This window comes from Cotesia typhae, unplaced genomic scaffold (assembly GCF_013202065.1).
Source record: "Cotesia typhae breed Kobodo isofemale line unplaced genomic scaffold, CoteBio_Ctyphae contig_294, whole genome shotgun sequence".
NCBI lineage: Eukaryota > Metazoa > Arthropoda > Insecta > Hymenoptera > Braconidae > Cotesia > Cotesia typhae.
Window position 1 is genome coordinate 1 of NW_027423737.1, and position 24,421 is coordinate 24,421.

Below are 24,421 nucleotides of genomic sequence, written 5' to 3' on the forward strand. Positions count from 1 at the left end.
TAAGTGAATGATTAATTATCTGGTTCGATAATTAAAACTGGCGATAAGATTAGCCTCTATCGAAAGAAACAAATGAGGTAACCACGAAGGTTTGAATAACTCACTTCATCTAATCTCTACAATCATACACTAAAAAAAAGTATATGAATTACTTATAAATTTCAGTGATATTAAATACTTGGTATTGCAGATAACGCTTAACTGTTCAGTCTCAACAATATTTTTAAGCACTACACTGAAACGTTTAAGTCATACGCTTAAGCCGAGTTTGAGCGCCACCACAAAGCTCGCATCAGCAATACACTCCGAAATTCTTATAGTAATAAATTTTACAGAATAAAAAAAAGAAAGGTTATGTAAATAAATATTACTATACATTAAAGAAATGACAATAAATCCCATTTATTTAAAAATTAAATTTATTTAAAAAAAGTAATAAATAATTAATAATAATCATATAATATAAAAATACAGAATATTAATATATATGGGACAAGGTATATTAATATTAATATAATTAGTTTTTGGTTTTTAATCGTTAAAATAATAATTTTAGGTGATGGTTAGATCGTACAATTACAAATGATTGATCGGAATTTTTTGTTGTACAATGTGGCCGGATGTCAAATAAATGATCATACAAAACAATATCATCAGTATTTTATTTTATATTAATTTTTGAAATTTAATTTATGCAGAATATTTGATCTATTTTAAGAAATTTTTTTAATAAATAAATTATGGCAAAAAAAAAAAAAAAATGAGGAAAAAAATTTCAATATGTAGAAATTAAAAAAAAATTAATAATCCAATTTTTAAAAATAATTTTTTGGAATAAAGTTGGTTGTTAAATAAAATTAAAAAAGTAACAAGTGTCTACTAACTTTCTAATGTGATATTAATTTTGTACTTATAAAAAAACTAAAAGAGTTGTCAGATATTTATTTATAAAAATTTTTTAAAAATTAATATTAAAATTGTTCCTGGTGACTCAAATATGTTAATTTTTTTATTTTTTAATTATTTATTTTATTTTTTTTTTTTATTTATTAAGAAATAATGATTAAAGATTAATGTTAGGATGTTACATTTATTATAACAAAGGTTAACCTCGGTTGACAATGTGTTTAAATTTTACAATATCATAAAAGTACATACCTTCAAGCACTTGATATGATAGGATGACAAATTCCACTCGGTTAATTTATTTTTCACCCACGGATCCATAAATTATTATTTTTAATGTCAATTATATAAATATTTTTTTAATGCTCTTGAGAACGATCTTTAGGTTAAAGGTATAAACACAGGAAGAAAAAAAAGAGCGAAATACGCGCTGAGTTTTACGCGGGAACTTTTTTTACTATACTCTCTAGACTTGCAATAGTATCGTACGAAAAATATAAGTCACTCACTTAAACAGAGTATTGCGATAATACTTAAACTTTTTTATCATATTCGCAATACCAATCCTCTTCTAAAAAGTTGATAGCCGGATGTCGTATCGTTTTACATCACTTCTGTGACTATTTTATTCGGTTGTTGATTTGTCGACTGAGATAGTGGCAGGATTTTTAAAAGAATGAGGGCGAGCGAAGCGAGCGTGTTAAGTCTAGTTCATTAAAAAAGTGTATATCAATAGGACTTAAACTTGTTTTTCAGTGTAGCGTTACAAGATCTTTTCAATGCGTTAGTCATTTTTAACGTGATAATTTACTAAAAAATACTATTTTTCCGAAAAAATTACCAATGCAAACAAGATTTTTTCAGTCTGTTAAACTAAGATATGAAAATTTTGCATGATTTCAAGTTTTTGACTTGGTAAACACTTCTACTGTATCTTCCAACTTTGATTTTGCATTATAGCAATGGTTCTATGAAGCTTTCACCATAATAACATTACTTTTCGAAAACTGGATCAGAATAAATAAAATTCACAATGCAACATAAGATTGTTTAATAGTAACCTTTACAGATGTTGTTTATCCGCACGATTGAACTTTGGTAACTTGCTATTTTACTGTCAATGGTACGTATCTTGGCCCGGATGTCCGAACAATCTGGCTGCCGTTCTAACTCCAACTTAGCGAGTTTCAATGCATTAATTTTATCTTGGTATTCTTGAAGTTCTCGTTGAATGACAGCTGTTGACATTTTTGGGCTGAAAACAAAGTAATTGTTGTAGGATCACGACTATATCTTCTCAAACTAGTTTCCGCTAGACAATTAAAGGTTTTTAAATTACATTTAAAGCTTCGATCAATTATGACATCTTAGAAGACGTTATTTTTATATCGTAAAAGCTAAACCTTGAATTTTGATTATAGTCTAGGTGAAAATTTGATTTATTGAAATTAAGAAACATAGCAGTTTCTGGAGCTAACTACACTGAGAGAAAAAATTTATTCAAGAGTAATAAAAAGTTTATTTGGACTTGAAAAAACAACTTAGTTAATATTAATAAAATTATATTTCATATAAATAAAATTTTCTTAAAGACTAATAAAATTTTATTAAATACTAATATGTGTTTATTAAAATAACCACGAGTGTCGCGTTCGTTTGCTGTTACAAATTCGCGCAGTTTATACTCGCTCCTGAATTATTACAATAAAATAATAATTCAAACAAAAAATAAATAAATATTTATCGATTTTTTTAATTTATTAAAATACATAAAAATATAGAAGTTAAATGTGCTAAAACACATATAAAAAAGTTGTTAGAGGATTGGCAATTATTATCTTTGTAGTCTATTTTTTCAGGTAAGTTGTTAAAAAAATTATTTTTAATTAATATACATAATTCATGTTCCATAACAAAATATTAATTTTTATTAATTATAATAAATTTTCACCGTAAAACTTTTTAATAAATAGTAAATAAGATTTTCCAACGAAACATCCTAACCTAACCTATTTGTTTACTCCCGACTTATATCTTGTCTGTATAGAACATGAATTAAACGATTTTGAAACCTTCGACGACTACATCACTTTAAGTAGTCAAGAAGAAATCAAAGAGTTGATTCCAAAAGCTGGACTAAGGGTAAAAATACTAAAAAAATATCAGGAACAAGTGGGTTTAAAATTTTTAATCAATTAGAGTAGCTATGGTTTTCTCAAAATAATTAAAAGCTGTTGAAAATATATTAAAACATTTAATAAGTAAAATGTTGATATCTATTTTTATCGATGTTGATATGTTGATATCTATTTTTAATCGATTTTATAAAAAATAATATGTCAATTATAAATTTAGAATACGCTAATATTTATAAAACATATTAAAATAGACTACTTCTAATGTATTCGTTAATTAATTATTTAAGTATGATATATATTGAACAAATATCGTAGACATGTGAAAGTTTTTATTATATTTAAATAATAAAAATAAATAAATACTCTATTGAATTTATGAAAACAGTCTTTATTTTTTACAAAAGCTCTTCTAAATTGTCAGGTTTTCTGCTTCTCTTTTCATTTTATTTAATAATTTTGAACTCTCATCAGTTCATTTGTTAAATTTTAAAATCTGAGTGAGTAGAAAAGTTTATTGGTATTTAATAAAATTTTATTAGTGTTTAATAAAACGTATATTAGTAGTTAAGAAAATTTTTATTAGTATGTAAGAAAATTTTATTAATATTTAATAAATTTTTATTTTTAATTAGCCAAATAAACGTTTTATTAAATAGTAATAAAATTTTATTACTCTTGAATAAAATTTTTCTCTCAGTGTACAGTGCAAAATCGAATTTACTACGCTAGCTCATATTTCACACTTTACTCAAAAGAGCTTTTTCCTCTTTGTCACGCAGATAATTATTTATTTCTGCCAAACAATGTAAGATCACACGGTAACAAAACAAATATTGATCTAGAATAACAACACTTGAATGCCTTTGCTGTCGGATGCTTATCAAGATCTTTGGTAAAGATATTCTTCCAGTTTTACTCAATTGATGAAGGGCAAAGTCAATCACACAAAAACTCCAGTTGTTCCGATTCCCGTAGAACAGTGCACTATGATAGGTGCTATTATTTCACAACAACTCAACATTCTTGTTCGTACAGCCTTGCGCATATGATTAATTGTTAGCACAAACTTGTAAAATTTCCCCACGTCCTTAAAATTGCCGTCTTCCGTCCAGTCAATGTACAAAAATGGTAGACTCTTCGTTGCCGCTCAATGAATTCATCAGTGACACTTAATTCTGTCACAATGTAATTCGAGAATGTCTTTTCTTCAATCTTCGGATTGTATACTGTGCAAATTGCAGAGTCTCATCGTCTTTGGAAGGCCAATACTGCCAGCAACTGGAAGTCACATTCACCAGCATAATGATGATGTGGCTGTTTTCGTTCCAGACCATCCGATAGAAGTCGACCAGTGTGTTGGCTTTCGGTGCTTGGGTGCAGATGAACTTCTTCTTATCTTCAAATCCATCGACATAATTAGCGTGGATGTAGTCTGACGGAGATTCATAGGCAGCTAGCTTAACCTAGTGTGATCCCAACATGGGACTAAGCTGTTTCGGTTCTTCTCCTGTTTTCTGGCTTCACTAAAAAGCTTCCCAGGTCCCAGACAGTTGTAAGTTGATGATCCCACAGTATTCTTCCAAACAAAGGCTTGCAAAATTTGCTTGACATGCTCTTCTCCACAGACCTTTAGGATTTAGTTCATGCAATTGTTTCAATTCCATTGGACTTTGTGGAAAGTTCTTTCACTTCAAATTGACTTGTCTTAGAAACGGTTCACAATGAACTAAGAAGTATTGTTCTTTGATTGACCATTTATATAGTTAACGTCTTTTAATTATTTATTTATACCACTATTGGCATACATCGACTTGCTCTTTGAACTACCTCCAGAATTTTTATCGTGAAATTATCGCCGGCGCTTCGTGAGTCCAATATAAATAACAGACTCGAACAGTGATTCCTTTCAGTTACAAAATAAAAGAATGTTAATTTTTCTGAAAGATTTATTGACCAAGATCCTACTAATTCACAACAATTCAATATCTAACGGGTGAAAATTACAGCGATGGTATATTTTTTAATATATGATTTTTATGACTCAAAATTTCGTTTTTATTTTACTGATCTCAAACTGGACAGCTGGCGAAAAGGGCACCCTTACAAGTTGTAACAATATTTCTTTCAAGCCATCGATTTTTTGAGGTGAAATGTGATTTCTTGTTTCATGCGAGCAGTCATTGGATCCATGCATGTCTGTGGTAGACAAGACATTCATAAATACACACTTATGAAAAAAGCTATAAACTGAATGAATGAATAAAAAAAAATAAAATAACATGCTTACTTTTTTGACATGTTTATTTCACAAAATAATCATATGCAACTCAAAACCACTCAATTAAAATATCTCTGAGATAAATTGCACTCAAAACACGATATGTTTTTGAATGAGTCTAGCTCTGATTAAAACGGTTGGCAAACTGGTTGATTTCCGACGAATACATAATCAAAAATATCTCCGACCTATCCAATTGATAATAGAGGGCATGTTTACAGTTCAAACAAGTTTATAAAACCTGAGAGTGATGGACATTAAATCTCGTAGCGGGTAAAATGTGTTTGCGATAAAATAATAGTAAGTCTATGCTATTTTGGTCTCTAATATAATCGTTCTGTGTCCGCAATTTTGAATATTTATTATTTAATCACTTTTTTCTGAAAATTCCTTGATCCTTAATATAAAATTAAGATGAAATGTATGTGCCTAGCACCTAGGTAGACTATAAGCCTGTAGTACGAGCGTGCGTTATTAGGGTGGTCCTTATGTTGGGTTTTTTGAAATTTTTTTCACGATAGTTCAAAATCGGTTCAAATTCTATAAAAAAATCATGCCAAGTTATAGCTCTTAATTTTAATATTAACCCGCGCCCCCGACGGTCAAAGTTTTAAAGGAAAATAACATGGGAAAAGTTATATTTTTACTTTGGAATTTTTACGTCATAAACTAACCAACAAATCACATCAAAAATATTTTTCTAATGCAAAATTTAACGGTCTACAAAAAAAAGGTCTCTTATCATTTTTTGATAATTCTAACGGTTTTGAAGTTATTCGAGGTCTAAATTGAAACTATAATCTTTTTCATAGTTTTTCTGGTCATTTAATAATTCAACAATCATAGACGGGTTATTATTCATATTAGATTACTTTTTTTACTTATGCATATAATTTTGAACTATAATTTACGTGAAAAGTATTAATCAATTAAAGAAGTGTATTATTAATATTTTAATGAATCGAAAATGTACAAACATTACCATTTTTATTTTTAATTACAGATACTTTCATGAAGTTTTTACATTAGTTTTTTTAAGTGCGTCAGGAAACATTTGACGATGATCTTTAACCAATTGTAACACGTATTGCATTTGTTTTTCATCCTTAGTATAACGATTACAAAAATCTTGCACTAGTTTAACTCCTCTTTCAGCACAGTCATTCACAACCGATAGTTTTTTAGCGAATCGTAATGCAGTTTTATAGTGTTCATTATGAGCCCATTCAGAAGGATGAATCTTTGAAAATTCTGTTTGTAACTCGAATCTATTGAAAAAATTGATCGATTCTGCAGTTACGAAAAAGTCAATATCATTATATAATAATTCAGTTATGCTCTTAATTTGAAAGCGTTTAACACTACATTTTTCATTAGTATAATCCAAGTCTTCTTCCGGAATATCATCAATCACAATTGTTTCTTCTTCTTTACGCAGCTTAGCGACAATTTTTAATTTTGTTTCTTGTGAAACTTCCTCATCAAAAATAGCTATGATTGCTAATTCTGGTGATAAATACCACAAGTGATTCATAAATCTACTAATTGCCACAGTAGCAAGATTACTGTTGATTGCCTTAAAGTTGTTGAGTTCTTTTTATGAACTGAAGATCATGGTACGGAGTTTTGACACTATTTGACGACGAAAACCAAGCTTTAACATAAACCATTGTCACAAAAACACATATTTGCCGTAGTTTATTATCTTCACATTTTTCAATGACAATTGCTCCCGAAGCATGTACATTTTCAATATATAAATAGCTTTTGCCATCCATCGTGCAATAATTTCATCAATCACTGCAGCAACACTATCTGTGATAGTATTATTTAAAATACGTGTATAAAAAAATAACACTTTCAAAGCTTGCAATTTCGATGGTAATTTGTTACCTACGATTTGAACGTTAACATCACCAATCAAAAATGTTTTGACGTAAACGTGATAACTCCATATTTAACTGATTACTTAAATATCGGATAAATGAACTCAAAAAAATTTATTTATATATCAAAAAAGGCATCAGTACTAGTAATTGAACGATTTTGATCAAGCTGAGAAATAAATGTAGGTTATGAGTAATCTGAGAATTAATTTTAGTGTTAGAGATTGAAGTAAAATCTAATAGATGGCGGCATGATCGGTTTCTAAAATGTTTTTAACCAGAAATCAAAATTTGAAATTGGAGTTTGTTGATATTTGTACCAATAACAATAAAAATCGAGACAATAGGTCCCGAATTTCTTTTGTATCCAAAAAAAGTTAAAAATCTTTAAAATGTTCGACAGTTCAGGCTAAAAAAATGAATTGGTGTTACTATTATTCCAACGTTACAGTTACTTTGAAAATTTTCTAAACAAAAAAATCCAATGAGATTATAAAGAATAACCGGTTCATGATTTATGAACTATTAAATGACCAAAAAAACAGAAAAAACTATGAAAAAGATTATAGTTTCAATTTAGACCTCGAATAACTTCAAAACCGTTAGAATTATCAAAAAATGATAAGAGACCTTTTTTGTAGACCGTTAAATTTTGCATTAGAAAAAATTTTTTTTGATGTGATTTGTTGGTTAGTTTATGACGTAAAAAATTCCAAAGTAAAAATATAACTTTTCCCATGTTATTTTCCTTTAAAACTTTGACCGTCGGGGGGCGCGGGTTAATATTAAAATTAAGAGCTATAACTTGGCATGATTTTTTTTTTATAGATTTTGAACCGATTTTGAACTATCGTGAAAAAAAATTTCAAAAAACCCAACATAAGGACCACCCTAGTGCGTTATTTATCTAACCGGGCTCGCGTTGAACTGGCAGCGCATATTCTAGTAACGAAAAACAAGGATGAATTATCACTGTGTGATAAAATTAATTCATAGCCTAGATCAGTGTGGCCATATCGTGCGATTTTTTACCCCATTTTGGACCGCTTTCAATGTAGTCAGATGAGAGTGTCCTACAAAGTGGGGTAAAAAAGAGCACGTTCTGGCCACACTGGCCTAGATATCAGTAACCAATCGCGCGCATGAAATTCTCTCCGGAGCAAATGAGACGCAACTCAGTTATGCGACTCCATTATACATATGGTGTTTATACTGCAGATGTTGGAGTCATGTGCGTGCTAATGTTCAATACTTGGAAATTTCTATAACAAACTCAGGTCAAATGAAGAGCATATTGAACGTTTTATCATATTGCGCAGCGGAATTAAAGTGAATAAACCAAAGGGCATGTAACGGTCACCTGCACCAAAGTCGCAGGGATTTTGTGCAAAAATACGGCGTAATAAGTGATTAATTATGCATCAGAAACAAACCAATTAAACTTTGTTAGTTGCAGCACTGGTAATGTCCATTACGTGGAAATAAAATGTGTAGAAGGGTGCTTGCAGGATATTCTGATTCACCCTTCTCTGACTAGTCACTATTCGAGGATTATCATAACGTTAAAAAGGTGAATTGGCTAATCTGTCTAATTGTCGTTAACATACCGGAAATTTGGAAAAAAACAATGCAAAATTGAAAAATATATTTATGCCATAATAATTATTTTCTATTTACTTTAATTATTATTCACTTAAGCGTAAATTACATTACAATAATCAATTTTATCATGCTCTAGGTAATACATTAAACGTTACTTGAGCGTAAGTTCTTGTTTCATTATTGAATGAGTTACATTATGGTTATTACACGCCTTAAGTTGGTAAGTCTAGAAGTAAAGATATTTAAATAATAAGAGAGTTATAAGTTATTACTCACCTTAGTAATTTTACGGCTTTAGACTTACTAACGTTTTATTCAAGAGAGCTACTTCGTACTTCAGAATTGTAATTTCGTTATCAATTGCGATGATTTGATTTTGGAAGCGGTAAGAATCTATTCGTTGCCGTAACTGCTGTTTCACATGACACAATATAATAATTCTGTTACGGCAGAATCGAAGTTCTTGTAAGGTAATCGCAATCAGCTGATCCGTCTTTCTCTGCAAGAAAACAAAAGTTATTGAATCACAAAGAATCGGAGATTTATCCAACGAACATGGCTAGTTTATTAAAGACAACATAATATTTAAGGATAAGTTAACTTACATGCTTTTCCATTGCTTTGCCTTGATTTACAACCACTAGGAACGAAGAGTTATGGCAAAGGATGCCTGGATACTAATAATGAAACCTTCTCAACGCAGTTTATATTCAGTCGAAAGATCGTTGAGTCATCGTCTAGTAATTTAACTTTCCTAGCAACAAAAGAATTTAATAATCAGTCCCGATCTATAAATTTCAATTAATCAAAAACATGTTTAATTTCGAGTTGCGTGATCTAATAGATGTTAGTGGGTGAGAAGTAGGTGAAAAGCGCTTTTTTAGGTGAACTATGCGAACTAGTTCATCGGTTATCTCGCTCTTAGCTCACTCTATCGCTAAATATAAGAACGTTATAATACTAGCTTCTATTCATTAGCAAGGTATACAGAGTAGCAATAAGTTATAAATATGTCACTTGATGATCCCATTAAAGAATTCATTTTAAACCAAGGAAAAAGCTTTATTGAATAGAGTTGCTACGAAAAAAATACTTCTAATAACCTGGTCAGAAGATGAATTCAGAGTTATTTTCAGAGTCCATATAGTCTAGAACGTAGAATACATTTTCAACACTCTCGCAAGATGTATTTTTGACTCAAACTTGTTTTGATAGCAATGATATCATGACTCACATACGCAGAATAAGTACAATGATAAAATACGAGCGCCAATGTCACCTTGTATCATGCATCGATTGCGTGCTGAATGCCTAATGTAGTTGTTTGGGTTGCTTTAGTTCAGTTTATATACAATTTTTAGAACTTAGTGCTTTTGCGCCGTGTCATTAAACAACCTTATCAAGTATGAAGTACCTTAGTATTTTGACTCTGAAATATACTATTATACAATTACGTATTTATAGCTTACTCATAAATTTTTCTACAAAAATATATATTTTAGTTTTACTTGTATACCGTTATCTGGTTTTTACAAGGCTGATGTCCCCACTCTTTTTTGGGGAATCAACTTCTCCACTTTTCATTGCGGCTGTGGACCGACTTGTGCCTCCTGTACCGTATTCACCCTTATCATCACCACTCGGCTATTGGAACAGTAATATGGGAAAACCACAGATAAAATCCATGTTAGTACAGTCGGAGCTGGGTTAAGTCTACAGTGATTGATAAGAACTCTTCTTTACCGACGACTGGAGCATTAGGCCTCTCTCCTAGTGTGCAGAGATCCCTCGCGCTAGCCAGCGCCGACTAGAGTGGTCACCTATTCAAGTTGTTGCTTAAATGTGTGATCGCGCAAGTCAGACGTGTGCCGCCCTAATTCGTATTTATGCTGATAAGGACATAATTATGGTAGTCATGGAAAAAACATAATAGCCATAAACATCTTTATTAGATAATATTACATTTTCTTATTCGGATTCAACAAAGATACCGTTTAACTTACACTAGATCGGTGTTTTCATTAGAACAATACTTTCTCAGAATTTGGATCATCTTCCTGTTTTTATTTTTCTGCGCTAACTCAAGTGGCGAAAGGTTTTTTGCATTGCGACGCCCTAAATCTATACCTGGCTGACAGCAGAGCCACTCAGCTAGCTCATAATCACGATGATTTACTGCTAGGTGAAGAACGGTGTTACCTTCAACACTTTCTTGTCCATTAATATCAGCTCCCAATTCCACCAAGATGTCAATCAACTTTGCTGCGTACCATTTTCCATGGGTCTCGGCTACTATGTGGATACCCATTTGTCCGGCACTGTTAGGTGTGTTCAAAGCTGCTGCTGTACAACTTTTCCTGATAAATGGCATGAATCTTGCGATAAATGAGAAACTTCCACATCTGGCTACTTCATGAAAAAAGTTTTCACCTTCACTATTCCTTTCCACTAGTACTTTCTCTAAGCCAGTTATGAAATTTGACAGTTCCATTTCTTCAGAAGTATATCAACTATTTATTTTCTTTATAAATTCTGAACCGCAAAGTGTACGTCAAAAGCTAGACGGTCTGATAATGATTAATTCATAGTTATGTGTATACAGCTCTGTAATCTCTGTATACTTGACATTTACACAGCAGTTCAAGGGTGATACCACTTATCAATGAATACAGTTCTAAATAAAAATAAAAAATAGGAATCTGAGAAAATCGGATTAGCTTAAATGCTATTGTTAAAAAAATCCTTAATATAAAATTGAGATGAAATGTATGTGGCATCAATTTATTCGTGATGTGATTAGTCGAATATATCAAAGCATGAAAATATATGCAAACTCTATAATTAGCGCGCGCTTGCGCGCGCAAATTCAAATTCTAGTCTAATTTAAAATCAAGGTATTTTGTGATTCCCACCAGTTAACTTCTGAAGTATAAGTGACAAAAAGTGCATTAAAATACGATAGCAGAAAAGTATTGCTCAAACGTGATCACACTAGAATGTCTTTGTTGTCGGATGCGAGCAACAATTTCCGGAACTGATATCGTTGCGGTCTTCATCATCGTGAAGAGCGCAATGTCTGCTGTACAGAAAGTCCCAGTTCGACCAATCCCCGTATCACAGTGTATACAATGATGGGCCCAGGTCGATCTTGATTCGGCTTCGTTGATCGTACGATTGCTGCGCGGCTTTGATTGATTCTTTGCACAAACCGGTAAAACTGAGCTACGTCATCAGGAACGTCATTTTCTGTCCAGCCAATATATATAAAGTGACGGATTTCACGAGATACTTCAGATCCAACACTTATAGTCAAGTCCGTTGCAACATAATCAAAGAAGATTTCTACGTTGGTTCTCTTTATTGTGAACGGACCAACTTGCAGAGTCTCATCGTCTTTGGAAGGCCAGTACTGACAGCAACTTGAATTCGGAATCACCAGCATAATGATGATGTGGCTATTTTCATTCCAAACCATCTGGTAGAAGTCGACCAATGTGTTGGTTTTCGGTGCTTGGGTGCAGATGAACTTCTTCTCTTCTTCAAATCCATCGACATAATTGGCATGGATGTAGTCTGACGCAGATTCATCGGCAGACAGCTTAACCCTTGTCTGATCCCAACATGGGACTAAGCTGTTTCGGTTCTTCTCCCTGTTTTCTAGCTTTGCGAAAGCTTCCCAGGAACCTGACTCTTCGAGGAACATGATCCATACGTGTTCTGCCCAGGCGACGGCCACAAAACTCGGCTGATTTACTCTCATCCACAGACTTATGGGATTAAAATGATGAAATTGGATAGTTCTCATTATTTCTTGAAGGACTTCTCTAAGTCCCTACTTAGTGTATCTAAATACTAAGCCCTTAATACTTAGTGTATCGGCGGTTGTTGAAAGACTAGTCGCATATCAGTTCGCTTCAGTATTTATAAGCCCTCCCGTTGGATATTTTTAAATTGATAATTTTTAAACAAGTCGCTCTCCACTCGATGTTAAATCCCTGAGTTTCGAATGCTTATCGCTTCATTATTCTGTATACAATACTTCACGACTTTCCGGTTATTTTTGATTAATTGCTGCAGTTAGCGGATGTGGGTCCAGCCGTATTAAAGGGAGATATTTCTGCTTGACTAAGATAATTATAAGCTATATTTAGCAGATAATTATCCTAATGATCTCAACAATGATGAAGTATGCCAATGGTGAACAGTGACAATATTCGGACGTTCCGACCTCAAATATTTGTAAACAAGATATTTTGTGCACTGGGGCAATACCCTTTCACCATAAAAAGGGTGCAAGTGTTTCATCATGTAAACATTGCAAGTAAAGTTATTGCACAAATCAGTTGTTTGCGCGCACTATCAATTTTCATAAATTCGAACATGGGTCTGAAGTACGGATGTATTGTACCCCGGCAATGGGAAATCTGCTCTCATGCCATGCTAGAAATTATATTGTACAATGAGCTTAACTCGGAATGGAGAAAGAGTCATAGACTTGACACGGCCGTGATTACCATAATGGGCGTCACAGCTACTCCTAAAGCTTTTGATCCATTCTTGTGGCTGTGTATAGTTGGAGACGAAAACATTGTGCCCAATGAACAGTATACTTTTCTCTACATTGAATGTTTTTATTAATTTTTTTGTTTTTTTATTGTTGTGTTCTGTTTTAGTCCTAGTTTATACCATGGAATTTACTGCTTTACTTATTTGATTCCTATTGATGCGCAAATGAATAAAAAGCCCGTAATTGTTATGCTAAATAAGAAATAAAATTTAATTTTGAATGTATATATATTCGAGAATATTGTCTGTGAATTTCGAAGTAATCCGGTAAATAGTTTCGGAGTAATGAGCATATTTGTAAAGACGTCTCCGAGCGTTTGAAAGTAGGAGGCACCGTAACTTTAAATAATAGCCAAAACTTTAAATGCGTTTTTCTCGAAACGATGTTTTCAAAGTCGGTGAGGAATATTTCTCCGAAACGGCTTGACCGATTGACTTGAAATTTTCACAGGATCTTCTTAGATACTTTTGTCAGGTAATGATCGAAGGAATAAAGTTTCTGATAAAAATTTCGATTTTTTAAGTCACTTTAAAGTGTAAATTTTCGTGCAAAAAAAGATTTTTTTTGTTGGGAAGCCGCCATTTTTGTCTAAAATCAAAATTTTGACTATTTCTTCGATCATTACCTGTATTTATCTATCCTAAAAGTAATCCTTTTGGTTTTTTTATTTCAAATAATTTGGATCAGAGATATCTTCCTTACCGCCAGACACCTTTTCGTGGAGGACCTTCAGAAGATCTTCTACAGGAACGACGGAACCCAATATTTTTATTAATAAAATATGAATTCTTAGAATACGTTAAATTCGCTCAATGTTCATATATTCTATGTATATATTCAATAAAAAGCCTCTCCAGAAAAAATTAATAAAAAACACATTTTTCGAACTTACAAGTGGATATAACCTCTTAAACTTCGTGATTGTTAACGAACATCAATTACACTGCTCGAACTTAATAACACATTATTCTATAAACATTAAAACATGTGTGTTGCCAAACCATGTAAAGATTGACGTCAGTGTGTGAAATAAGTAGAACAAGCAAATTTTCGAATTTAAACCTTTCTTGTTACCACAGTAAAAATAACATTTGACTACAATCAATGCACCTATTAACTGTTTAAATGAAGGCATTCTCATTCAATTTAATGTGTCTATTAACCAAATAAGAATCAGCAATATTGTTATTTAGTCACGCGCATGGAATACGTGTGTGGTATCACAGAAGCAAAACGTTTTATTGGTCATAAATCATTCAGTTTATAATCAATTGAATGTCTAAAGAAATGAGTTAGATAGCTTGGATTAAATGCGCAGAGTTGAGTTCAATATTATGGCTTTCAGACAGATTTACTTCTTACGAGTCATAAAAATATTGCAAAACAATTTAGTGCTTGAGATATTTTGGGCGGATTAGTATTTTGGAGTTCGCCTTCCCGTTATACAATCCATATTTTGTTATTTAATCAGTGTTCAAGTTGTTTTCTTTCTGTTATGTTACAGATCGTCGATTAATTTCAAGTAGCCGAGGCTATCTTATCACTATTTCGAATATTGCGCGAAGAATATACTCCTGCGATTGGTAAGAATGATTTACTTTTACGCACTATATGAGTATGAGAATGTCAATCATGCGTTAGTGGTGTATACTTCTACTGGATAACAGATAAGCTATACAACCAGATCGTGGTTGAAAGAAAAATCTCCGTTCTTGGGAAAAATAGCACAGTATGTAATACTGAGTGGAGGAACTTTTTATCCACGATCTAACTGCACTGCACGTAAGGAACGGATGACGTTACTTCCCATTTATTCCAGACTTGGCTTAGTATTTGTAAAGTGTTGGGCGCCATAAGATATTTTATAGCTTTTTTTATTACTTCTATTTTAATGTTATTTAAATAAGTATAATTCAAATTCTAAACCTGAGACCACCAGCGGAACCATAGGCTAATACGTGACTTCAAGAATGCCTGAGCAGTGGTATCTATTAATAGAAGTCTTTTTGATTATCAAAGACTACGTCTGTTTTTTCTTTAATACACCCCAGCATAAACAGCAGAACATACTTGTTATGTGTTTCACTAAATGGAAAGCAATTTGTTCCTTAATCATAAGTATCTCATTTTATGAGTAATGTCGTGGGTTGGTAAGTAATACTCATAAATAAAAGAGAAATAAAGACGATAGACGATAAAGATAGACGATTAGTGACTTTGAGTGATCGCACAACAACTGCGTGCGAATGGTATTCGAGGGAACCTAGCCTAGACGCGGAATGTGTTCATAGTTAATAACAGGTTATAACCGCCATTATAGAGCCGAAAATTATGGCTACTTTCGCATCATAGTCTGCCTTTTCTTTGCTAATAGTTCCAGGTAGTTGAGAATTTTTTAAAATTATGCTTTCAGCGCAGCTGCTATCATTTCTTCTGAAACATTATTATTTCTGCAACTGGTGGTCAGACTTGGCATGCAATTGTACCCTCAAATATTTAATAATCAAAAAAACAAAGCATTATATTGCCAACTGTGTAATTTGGCAGCTAATTTGAACACTAATTCTCATAAAATATGGGCGGTAAGAACATTCGAATGTAAACAAGCCATTATCAGATTGTTAATGTTTTATCAATATCTGAGTTGTTTTTTACCTTACCACTGGTCTTATTAATGATTACGTAAATAAACCAGCTTGATATAACGCAGACATTCCCTACCTCAACAATTTATTTATATCATTCGTAAATAAACTATCAACTGTTTTATCACCAAAGGCACTGACCTGAAGTGACGATTTCGCTATTTCGGTAACGACCTTACTACTAATCTTCCGTGTATTTAACAATTACGGTAACTCTTTCATAAGAATTTTTATTCTAATTATTCTATTAATTAACTATATTTTTACGCTGTATGTATTAATAAAAAAATATTTCGAGTAAAAAAAAATTGTACAGCTCAAATGGTAGAGTAGCCGACGTGTCATTGGAAGGTACTGGGTTCGAATCCCAGTCTGAGCTATATGAATTTTTCTCGCATATTCTATACACTCACATTAAGAAGATCTTCTCCACAATCCTTTCCTACCAAAATATCCTGTTACGTGAATTTTAGAACGCTTCACGTAATAATAACCATAACTCCTATTCTTTCTCGCTTCACAGCATAATTTTCGATTTGAAAAATGCTTACCGTAAGATGGACGCTGTGGCTTAATGGGTGTGTTTGGCCGAAGTAAGTTCTTAATAAACTTAGTAAGCCAGTAAGCATAAAAAAATTAAAATCTTACAAGCTGACTATAGCGCTTTTCGGCCAGGACAGACTTACTGGCTTAACATAACACAAAACACCGGTTTGCGTTATATCTCGTACATAACCTCATATACTGAATATAATTGACAGTACTAAATTTAGCAATATAATTTAATTCAAGTAAATATTTGCAAATGGATAATTTTATGAGAAATATTTTATTGGAAGAAATATTAAACGACCCAGTGGATAATATCGATAATTTAGTAAATCAAGGTCTGTTCTTGTCCGTTTTGTTTACATCAACAATAAGCAATATGGCATCGTATATTAAGCTATGCTTACTGCGTTACTTACTTATTTTGTGTCCCGGCCGAAAATTTTGTAAGTATAGTGAGTGACTTACTACATTTAGTAAGTACTTACTTCAGCCAAACACGCAAATGTATATAGAATAAGAGAAAGAGAAATTTAGTATAGACCAGTTAGCTCAAATGGTTAGCCGACATGTCATCGGAAGGTTCTGGGTTCGACGCGTATATAAAAGCGGGAAATATTAATTCAAATTGAATTTTATCAACCTATAAAACCTGAGTTGACTTCATTATTTAACAAATTGGATCAGAAATATGACAATAATGTTAAAGCTTACTTCGTTGAAATTCCTGAACCTGCCGGTTGGATTATGGTAATTTCATTCTAACTCTCAGGCACCTGTCGCGACGTCAGTAAACGATTTAAATAATTGGAGGAAGTTTTATCCTTGTAACTGCCATATCAACAGATTCGGTAGAATCTGGCGCCAAGTTCCGTTCTCAAGCCAGACTACCGAGTGTGTGTATACCGTAAGCAGAATGGTTTTTTGAGGTTACAAGTTTTTTTTCAAATTTAATTTGATTTTTTTTTTTTTTATATGATATTTTATAATAGTAGTTCATGCCTTTTATTACGCGTATTACTTGATTATTATCAATTATCTTTATAATTTCTGTTTAAAATTATTAAAAATAATCAGCACAAACTATAGCGACCCAGATTTTTAGATTTTAACTTTTTTCTTATGTAAATAAAAAGCGGACGGCCAGAGACTAAATAATATAACGATGCATGCTAATCTTATGATAGATAGGAAACTCCAGTGAAAAAAAGATATTTGACAGCTTGCAATTACACACGTCAGGCAGCGCAAGAATAACTTTTACATGAACTATAGCTTAAAGGGGATAGTTTGCCACCGGAAATGTATTAAATTAAAATTGTCAATTTTATTATAATTATAAAAAAACTAAAATCCGAACAAAAACAGTTTCACTGTAAAAAAAAATCGCGCCAAGTCCACGTTCATAAGACTATTAAGAAAAAAATTTTATTTTCTTACAAAAAGATATAAAATAAAAAATTAAAAAATCCAAATAACCGATATGGTTGTATATGATTTTCGAAAATTAAAAAAATTTTTGTAAATTTAAAAATTAAAAGAAACAATTTTGGAACGTACTTGGTGTGCGTTATTGTGTACTTGAATTTTTTTAAGTGTCCTAGTAGATACATTTTAGGAATTTCATAAAAAGTGAAATATTTCGTAACTACGCACACTAAATACGTTCCAAAATTGTTTCTTTTAATTTTTAAATTTACAAAAAAATTTTTTTAATTTTCGAAAATCATATACAACCATATCGGTTACTTGGATTTTAATTTTTTATTTTATATCTTTTTGTAAGAAAATAAAATTTTTTTCTTAATAGTCTTATGAACGTGGACTTGGCGCGATTTTTTTTACAGTGAAACTGTTTTTGTTCGGATTCTCTGTAAATTTAGTCTTTGGTTAGAAATAGTAATCTAGAATCTACTTGAACTTTATTCTGATAGCATTACACTTTAGCGTTATGCGTTGAGATGAATTCGTAGACAGAGCAATTAACATAAGAATATTTTCAATACGTCTATCTTCAAACTCAAATTTATTTATAAAGTACGATCGACGAAAGTTTAGTATAAATATTTATTAATATACACATATAAAAATGCATCGGTTACTATTTTTAAACTAAATCCACCATGGTATTTCACCAATCCTTTACACCGATAGTATAGGGATGCCATCTGAGCCAGTTATAATTCGCGTGCGTGGAAGTTAACACGCCTCAACAATTTTACTGTAAATCAAGTACTATGGCGCGAAACAATGTTGTAAAAAACAGAGTTCAGGATGCAGTAATATTTGAAGAAGAAAAAAATCGTTTTTTTTCAATTTGTCGTTCGGGAAATATATTCGAGTTCATGGAGTCCATACCCTTTTTTGGCAATATTGGACATTTGGTTCGTGAGCACGATCATCATGGAAGATTATGCACTCACGTGGTGTCGAGATTTGACCTTAACAATGCAGTAATGAAAATCGAGCTGCTTCTGAATATGGGCGCAGATATCTCCGCAAGAGAGTCTTTAACTGGGGATTCGTTGCTGCACATCGCTGTTAGCTCAAAAAACTATGAACTAGCTGAGTGGCTGAGTCGAGACTTGAGAGCTAATTTGAACGCCATCAACTACGCTCATCAGACTCCGTATCATCTGGCGTACTTGCTCCGTGATCAAAGAATGATGGAGATTCTCAAATCCAATGGAGCCGCTTGTGACGATCCTGTTACTAGTGTAGAAATGGATTCTAATGAATTCTAAGTGATGTGATAAGTTGCAAATTAGTCGCTCTATTTTCTAAGCCTTCTCTAGTCGCGCGATGAGTATTCGATCCATTGAAAAGCATTTTTAGTTAAATACTTGTATTTATTGTTGATCAGTTATTACAAGAAATAGAATTCATTTAAAAGAAGCTGATCTTATATAGAATCGTTTACGTAGATACTGATTGTCAGTTTCATTATGCTTGATATCCAATTTATGCTTCTCGATATTGTCAACCTCATTTTTGTCAATTATTGTAAGGAAAACGTATAAATGTATTCAAGGCGAAAACAGGTATCAAGCTAATGACAAAAAAGTAACGAGTGGAGGTCAATAGCATACTTTACTTAATTGCATTGTCCACGACAATTGACATCCCGCTAGGAAAGAATAGATACGCCAAGGGTATTATTACGAAGGTTTGAATTATGAATTGTGTCAATTACATGAAACTATGTCAGTAACATGTCATCAAATCACACTAATTTAAGGGGTTATATCCACTTGTAAGTTCGAAAAAAATGTGTTTTTTGTTAATTTTTTTCTGGAGAGGCCTTCTATTGAATGTATACATAGAATATATGAACATTGTTGAGCGAATTTAACGTATTCTAAGAATTCATATTTTATTAATAAAAATATTGGGTTCCGTCGTTCCTGCAGAAGATCTCCTGAAGGTCCTCCAGAAAAAGGTGTCTGGCGGTGAGGAAGATATATATCTCTGATCCAAATTATTTGAAATAAAAAAAACCAAAAGGATTACTTTAAGGATAGATAAATACAGGTAATGATCGAAGAAATAGTTAAAATTTTGATTTTAGACAAAATGGCGGCTTCCCAACAAAAAAAATATTTTTTTGCACGAAAATTTACACTTTAAAGTGACTTAAAAAATCAAAATTTTTATCAGAAACTTTATTCCTTCGATCATTACCTGACAAAAGTATCTAAGAAGATCCTGTGAAAATTTCAAGTCAATCGGTCAAGCCGTTTCGGAGAAATATTCCTCACCGACTTTGAAAACATCGTTTCGAGAAAAACGCATTTAAAATTTTGGCTATTATTTAAAGTTACGGTTCCGCCTACTTTCAAACGCTCGAAGACGTCTTTACAAATACGCTCATTACCCCGAAACTATTTACCGGATTACTTTGAAATTTACAGACAATATTCTCGAATATACATTCAAAATATGCAAAAAAAAATTTCGATTTTTTCAAAATTACGAGTGGATATAACCCCTTAACTAAAAAATAAAAATTGGAAAATAGATAGTAATCTAGCTTTACATGTATACATTTTTAGTTATCCATAACGAATTACCATGATTTTTTTGTAAAACTATGTCGCAAATCTCGGACTATAAAACTAGTTCTCTAAGCGGTTCTGAAAATACAACTCAATATTATTTTTTGAGCAGATACTACAAGTATTCATGGAATGTGCATATAAAACTGTCGCCAAATCACCAAGAGCACATAAAGAGTAGGAATATATTGCCATTGAAATAAAATAATATATTTTTTGAAGATATTTAAGTATCTTAGCATAGTTCATATTGTGGTCGTTAAACTACACGGAAAATAAAAGTGATACAAATGTCATACCCAATGTACTACGTTCTACACTTAAGATATTAATGACACAGCAATTGTTATATATTTACATATTTTCACAATGTGTTGTTCATAATTAATAACCATTGATGTTGTTAACAATTTGTATTAATTTTGATAATTTGTACCAATCATTAATGACTTAAAGTTAACAAACATGTTTGGTTCTAAGAAATATGTTTCAACTATAAATTATTCTGATAAATACAACGCGTCAAAAACATATCAGCATAACATAATTGGAAATATATTTACAACGATGTGTATTCATTTCCACGAATTCTCGTTGTGCTGCGAATTAAAGTTCTAGTTATTCTAATTGTTTTTCTTCTACCTTGCGACCTACTAAAGAGGAGATCATATCTGCATTAGTATCACACTAAGTAAGCATTCTCACAGTGTTCATTTTGTAACAATACTTAAGGGGTTATATCCACTTGTAATTTTGAAAAAATCGAAATTTTTTTTTTCCATATTTTGAATGTATATTCGAGAATATTGTCTGTAAATTTCAAAGTAATCCGGTAAATAGTTTCGGGGTAATGAGCGTATTTGTAAAGACGTCTCCGAGCGTTTGAAAGTAGGCGGAACCGTAACTTTAAATAATAGCCAAAATTTTAAATGCGTTTTTCTTGAAACGATGTTTTCAAAGTCTGTGAGGAATATTTCTCCGAAACGGCTTGACCGATTGACTTGAAATTTTCACAGGATCTTCTTAGATACTTTTGTCAGGTAATGATCGAAGGAATAAAGTTTCTGATAAAAATTTCGATGTTTTAAGTCATTTTAAAGTGTAAATTTTCGTGCAAAAAAAGATTTTTTTGTTGGGAAGCCGCCATTTTGTCTAAAATCAAAATTTTGACTATTTCTTCGATCGTTACCTGTATTTATCTATCCTAAAAGTAATCCTTTTGGTTTTTTTATTTCAAATAATTTGGATCAGAGATATCTTTCTCACCGCCAGACACCTTTTTGTGGAGGACCTTCAGGAGATCTTCTACAGGAACGACGGAACCCAATATTTTTATTAATAAAATATGAGTTCTTAGAATACGTTAAATTCGCTCAATGTTCATATATTTTATGTATATATTCAATAAGAAGCCTCTCCAGAAAAAATTAACAAAAAAACACATTTTTTCGAACTTACAAGTGGATATAACCCCTTAAGTATTTTCTAGCTAGAACCAACAAATAGGGGTAATCAAATTCGAGCGTTTACCAAGCTACAATCGGGTTAGAATTAGTTTTTCGGTCTACTATAGACTGATTAATAAACTGCCTAAGTTCAATTGGCAGATTGTCTGTTTCATCACTGTCAGCGACTTAAATGTTGTGTTGCACAGCGTTGTCTGAAAAATCCCACAGATCATCACCACCTGAAAACAGTTAATGATCTGTAAGATTATTTCCGCAGGTAATCGCAAGAGTTTTTTATTCAGTTGTGTCATAGTAATTTTATTCAGGATTTTTGTTCAAAATTCCGAAAGCTATTAAAATGTAAAATATAATTCTTATTAAAATTCTCTTTATTCATTGCTTAATCACAAGTTACTCACGATTTAAATTCAGCTATTTAATAATAAGTAACACCCATAATTTGGATAAAAATAAAAATACCGTTAATTAGTGTAAGATTTTCAACAATTTAGAATATCTTCGATCGCTTTTGTACTAATGCCCTTAAACATAAATTCTGATGAAATACATTAAATTCCAGATAAGCTTTGTGAATGAGGTCATCTTGCGCTTAGAACGACTGCGCGCACACTGTGGTCTCAAATTCTGGAATTTGAATGTTGAAGTTTTACTAAGTTCCTAAATTTTCACATAGCGAACACTACTAGTAGAATTAAGGGAAAATCCATATTAACTTCACTGACGGCTACCAGTATTAGTTTCCATGTCGAAATTTACAAACAAATCGAGTTTGAAAACTCAAAAAAATTCAACGTGAAAATTTTACGAATACAATGTATTTTTGCGTATATTCAAACCTGCACTAGAATTCAAATTTGCGCGCGCAACTTTGAATTTGAATTTACTTGCGCAAATTTGAATTTGAATTTGCGCGCCTGAGTTTAGGGTTTACATATATTTTCATGCTTTTGATATATTTGACCAATCACGTTACGAATAGTGTGCTTACATGATATATTTTTATATTTTTCATCTAAATTATAAAAGTGGATTTCAATAGACTACTAAGATTTAAATAAAAACTCGATTATGTCATCTTACATAATCGCCAGAAATGACGACGTTTTAGGTGCGTCTCTGCTGTAATCGTCACGTTACGCACAATTTAAGGGCTCGCCTCCGCCCAGGTAACGTCAGCAGCCTCCCTACGTCACTTGAACATATACTAAAATATTTGTAGTAGCGAAATGTGAAAATACATTTTTCATCATTCCGAGGCCGAAAGTTCGTTTTTCTTCTGTTTTCTTACATGAAGAAAGTTACTCATTTCAGACTGCTCACAATTAGTGACAGTTTCAATTACTGTATTTTTTTGTTTTAGTTTTCCTCCCGTGACATTACTGTCAACACTATTATACAGGGTGATTCAGAATTACCTTCACAGCGGAAAACTGTAGATAGAGGAGTCGATTCTAAGAATAAAGTTCCTTAGTCGCTTTTCGATATTTTCAATAGTTTTTGAGTTATTCAAAATGTAAATTGACCAATCACAGACAAGCTTTAGAAATTACATCAAGCGCTTAGCGAAGTCCTGAGCGAGACCGAGTAAGCAAAATCAAAGATTTTTCAATAATTATTTTATGTATTGTCTATATCTATATTTTTGTCTGTTTGAAATTGCTATTATTTCAGTAAGACAATTTTATTAGTTAAAATTTTTTTCTTTATTCTTGGTTGAAGTTTATATATTTAGAAATACATAATTTATTTTGTCAATTCTCCGGAAGTTATATTTTTAATAATTGCATCATCTTAAATCAATAATGTTTTCTGTGAAAAGGAAAAGATAAAAAATATATATATAAATACGTTCTAGGTTGTAATTGCATGTTTTGTTTTATTTCTGTGAGAAATCAAACTTTTCAAATTAAATAAATATCATTTAACTTGAAGTCTGCTGTGGCAGTGTTACTTAACTTATTTATTATTATTTTTATTTTTTTTTTAATTTCTAGAGCTTGTCTGTGATTGGTCAATTTACATTTTGAATAACTCAAAAATTATTGAGAATATCGAAAAGCGACTAAGGAACTTTATTCATAGAATCGTCTCCTCTATCTACAGTTTCCCGCTGTGAAGGTCATTCTGAATCACCCTGTATACGCGGCAATAAAATTATAATTTAATTATATGTGTAGTTAAAAGTAATAAAATTTGTTCACTTATATAAACAGAATAATTAAATAAAATATTAAATACAATAATGTGATAAAAAATTAAAATTATTTATATAAATTTAAAGTTTTTGTAATTTTACGAGAATTTAAATAAAAATATCACTTAATAA

At 31.7% G+C, this 24,421-nt stretch overlaps 4 protein-coding genes across 11 annotated transcripts; 1 reads left to right on the forward strand and 3 right to left on the reverse strand.

Moving 5' to 3' along the window:
- Positions 1-3,742: 3,742 nt before the first annotated feature.
- On the reverse strand, positions 3,743-5,059 carry LOC141525978 (tyrosine-protein phosphatase non-receptor type 9-like). The gene is given in 6 exon segments (XM_074240690.1): positions 3,743-3,996; positions 3,999-4,166; positions 4,169-4,258; positions 4,261-4,503; positions 4,506-4,572; positions 4,574-5,059. Coding segments are annotated over 6 exon segments (918 nt in total). The 5' UTR covers positions 4,709-5,059; the 3' UTR covers positions 3,743-3,781.
- Positions 5,060-8,865: 3,806 nt separating this feature from the next.
- LOC141525975 (nuclear factor NF-kappa-B p105 subunit-like) lies at positions 8,866-11,594 on the reverse strand. Of its 8 annotated transcripts, XM_074240688.1 has the most exons (4): positions 10,327-10,341; positions 9,416-9,564; positions 9,115-9,309; positions 8,866-9,036 (listed from the first exon to the last, which is right to left on the reverse strand). In XM_074240688.1, the coding sequence occupies exons 2-4, from the start codon at positions 9,425-9,427 to the stop codon at positions 8,962-8,964; spliced, it is 282 nt and encodes a 93-aa protein (XP_074096789.1). In that variant the 5' UTR covers positions 9,428-9,564; positions 10,327-10,341; the 3' UTR covers positions 8,866-8,961. The 8 variants fall into 8 exon arrangements, with proteins under 8 accessions (XP_074096789.1, XP_074096784.1, XP_074096785.1 ...); XM_074240683.1 differs by having other exon boundaries at positions 8,866-9,309; positions 9,416-10,239; positions 10,319-11,594; XM_074240684.1 differs by having other exon boundaries at positions 8,866-9,309; positions 10,090-11,594.
- A 105-nt stretch (positions 11,595-11,699) lies between these two features.
- On the reverse strand, positions 11,700-12,730 carry LOC141525980 (tyrosine-protein phosphatase non-receptor type 9-like). Its single transcript, XM_074240693.1, is given in 3 exon segments — positions 11,700-11,779; positions 11,782-11,932; positions 11,935-12,730. Coding segments are annotated over 3 exon segments (912 nt in total). The 5' UTR covers positions 12,616-12,730.
- A 5,669-nt stretch (positions 12,731-18,399) lies between these two features.
- On the forward strand, positions 18,400-19,815 carry LOC141525979 (NF-kappa-B inhibitor cactus-like). The gene has a single exon (XM_074240692.1). It carries the CDS (start codon positions 18,809-18,811, stop codon positions 19,313-19,315), a length of 507 nt encoding a protein of 168 aa, XP_074096793.1. The 5' UTR covers positions 18,400-18,808; the 3' UTR covers positions 19,316-19,815.
- The last annotated feature ends 4,606 nt before the right edge of the window (positions 19,816-24,421 follow it).

What these genes read in the sequence shown, in the direction of transcription:
- LOC141525975 (XM_074240683.1), bottom strand. Translation starts at nt 11,301, where the DNA reads ATGGAACTGTCAAATTTCATAACTGGCTTAGAGAAAGTACTAGTGGAA.
- LOC141525979 (XM_074240692.1), top strand. Translation starts at nt 18,809, where the DNA reads ATGGCGCGAAACAATGTTGTAAAAAACAGAGTTCAGGATGCAGTAATA.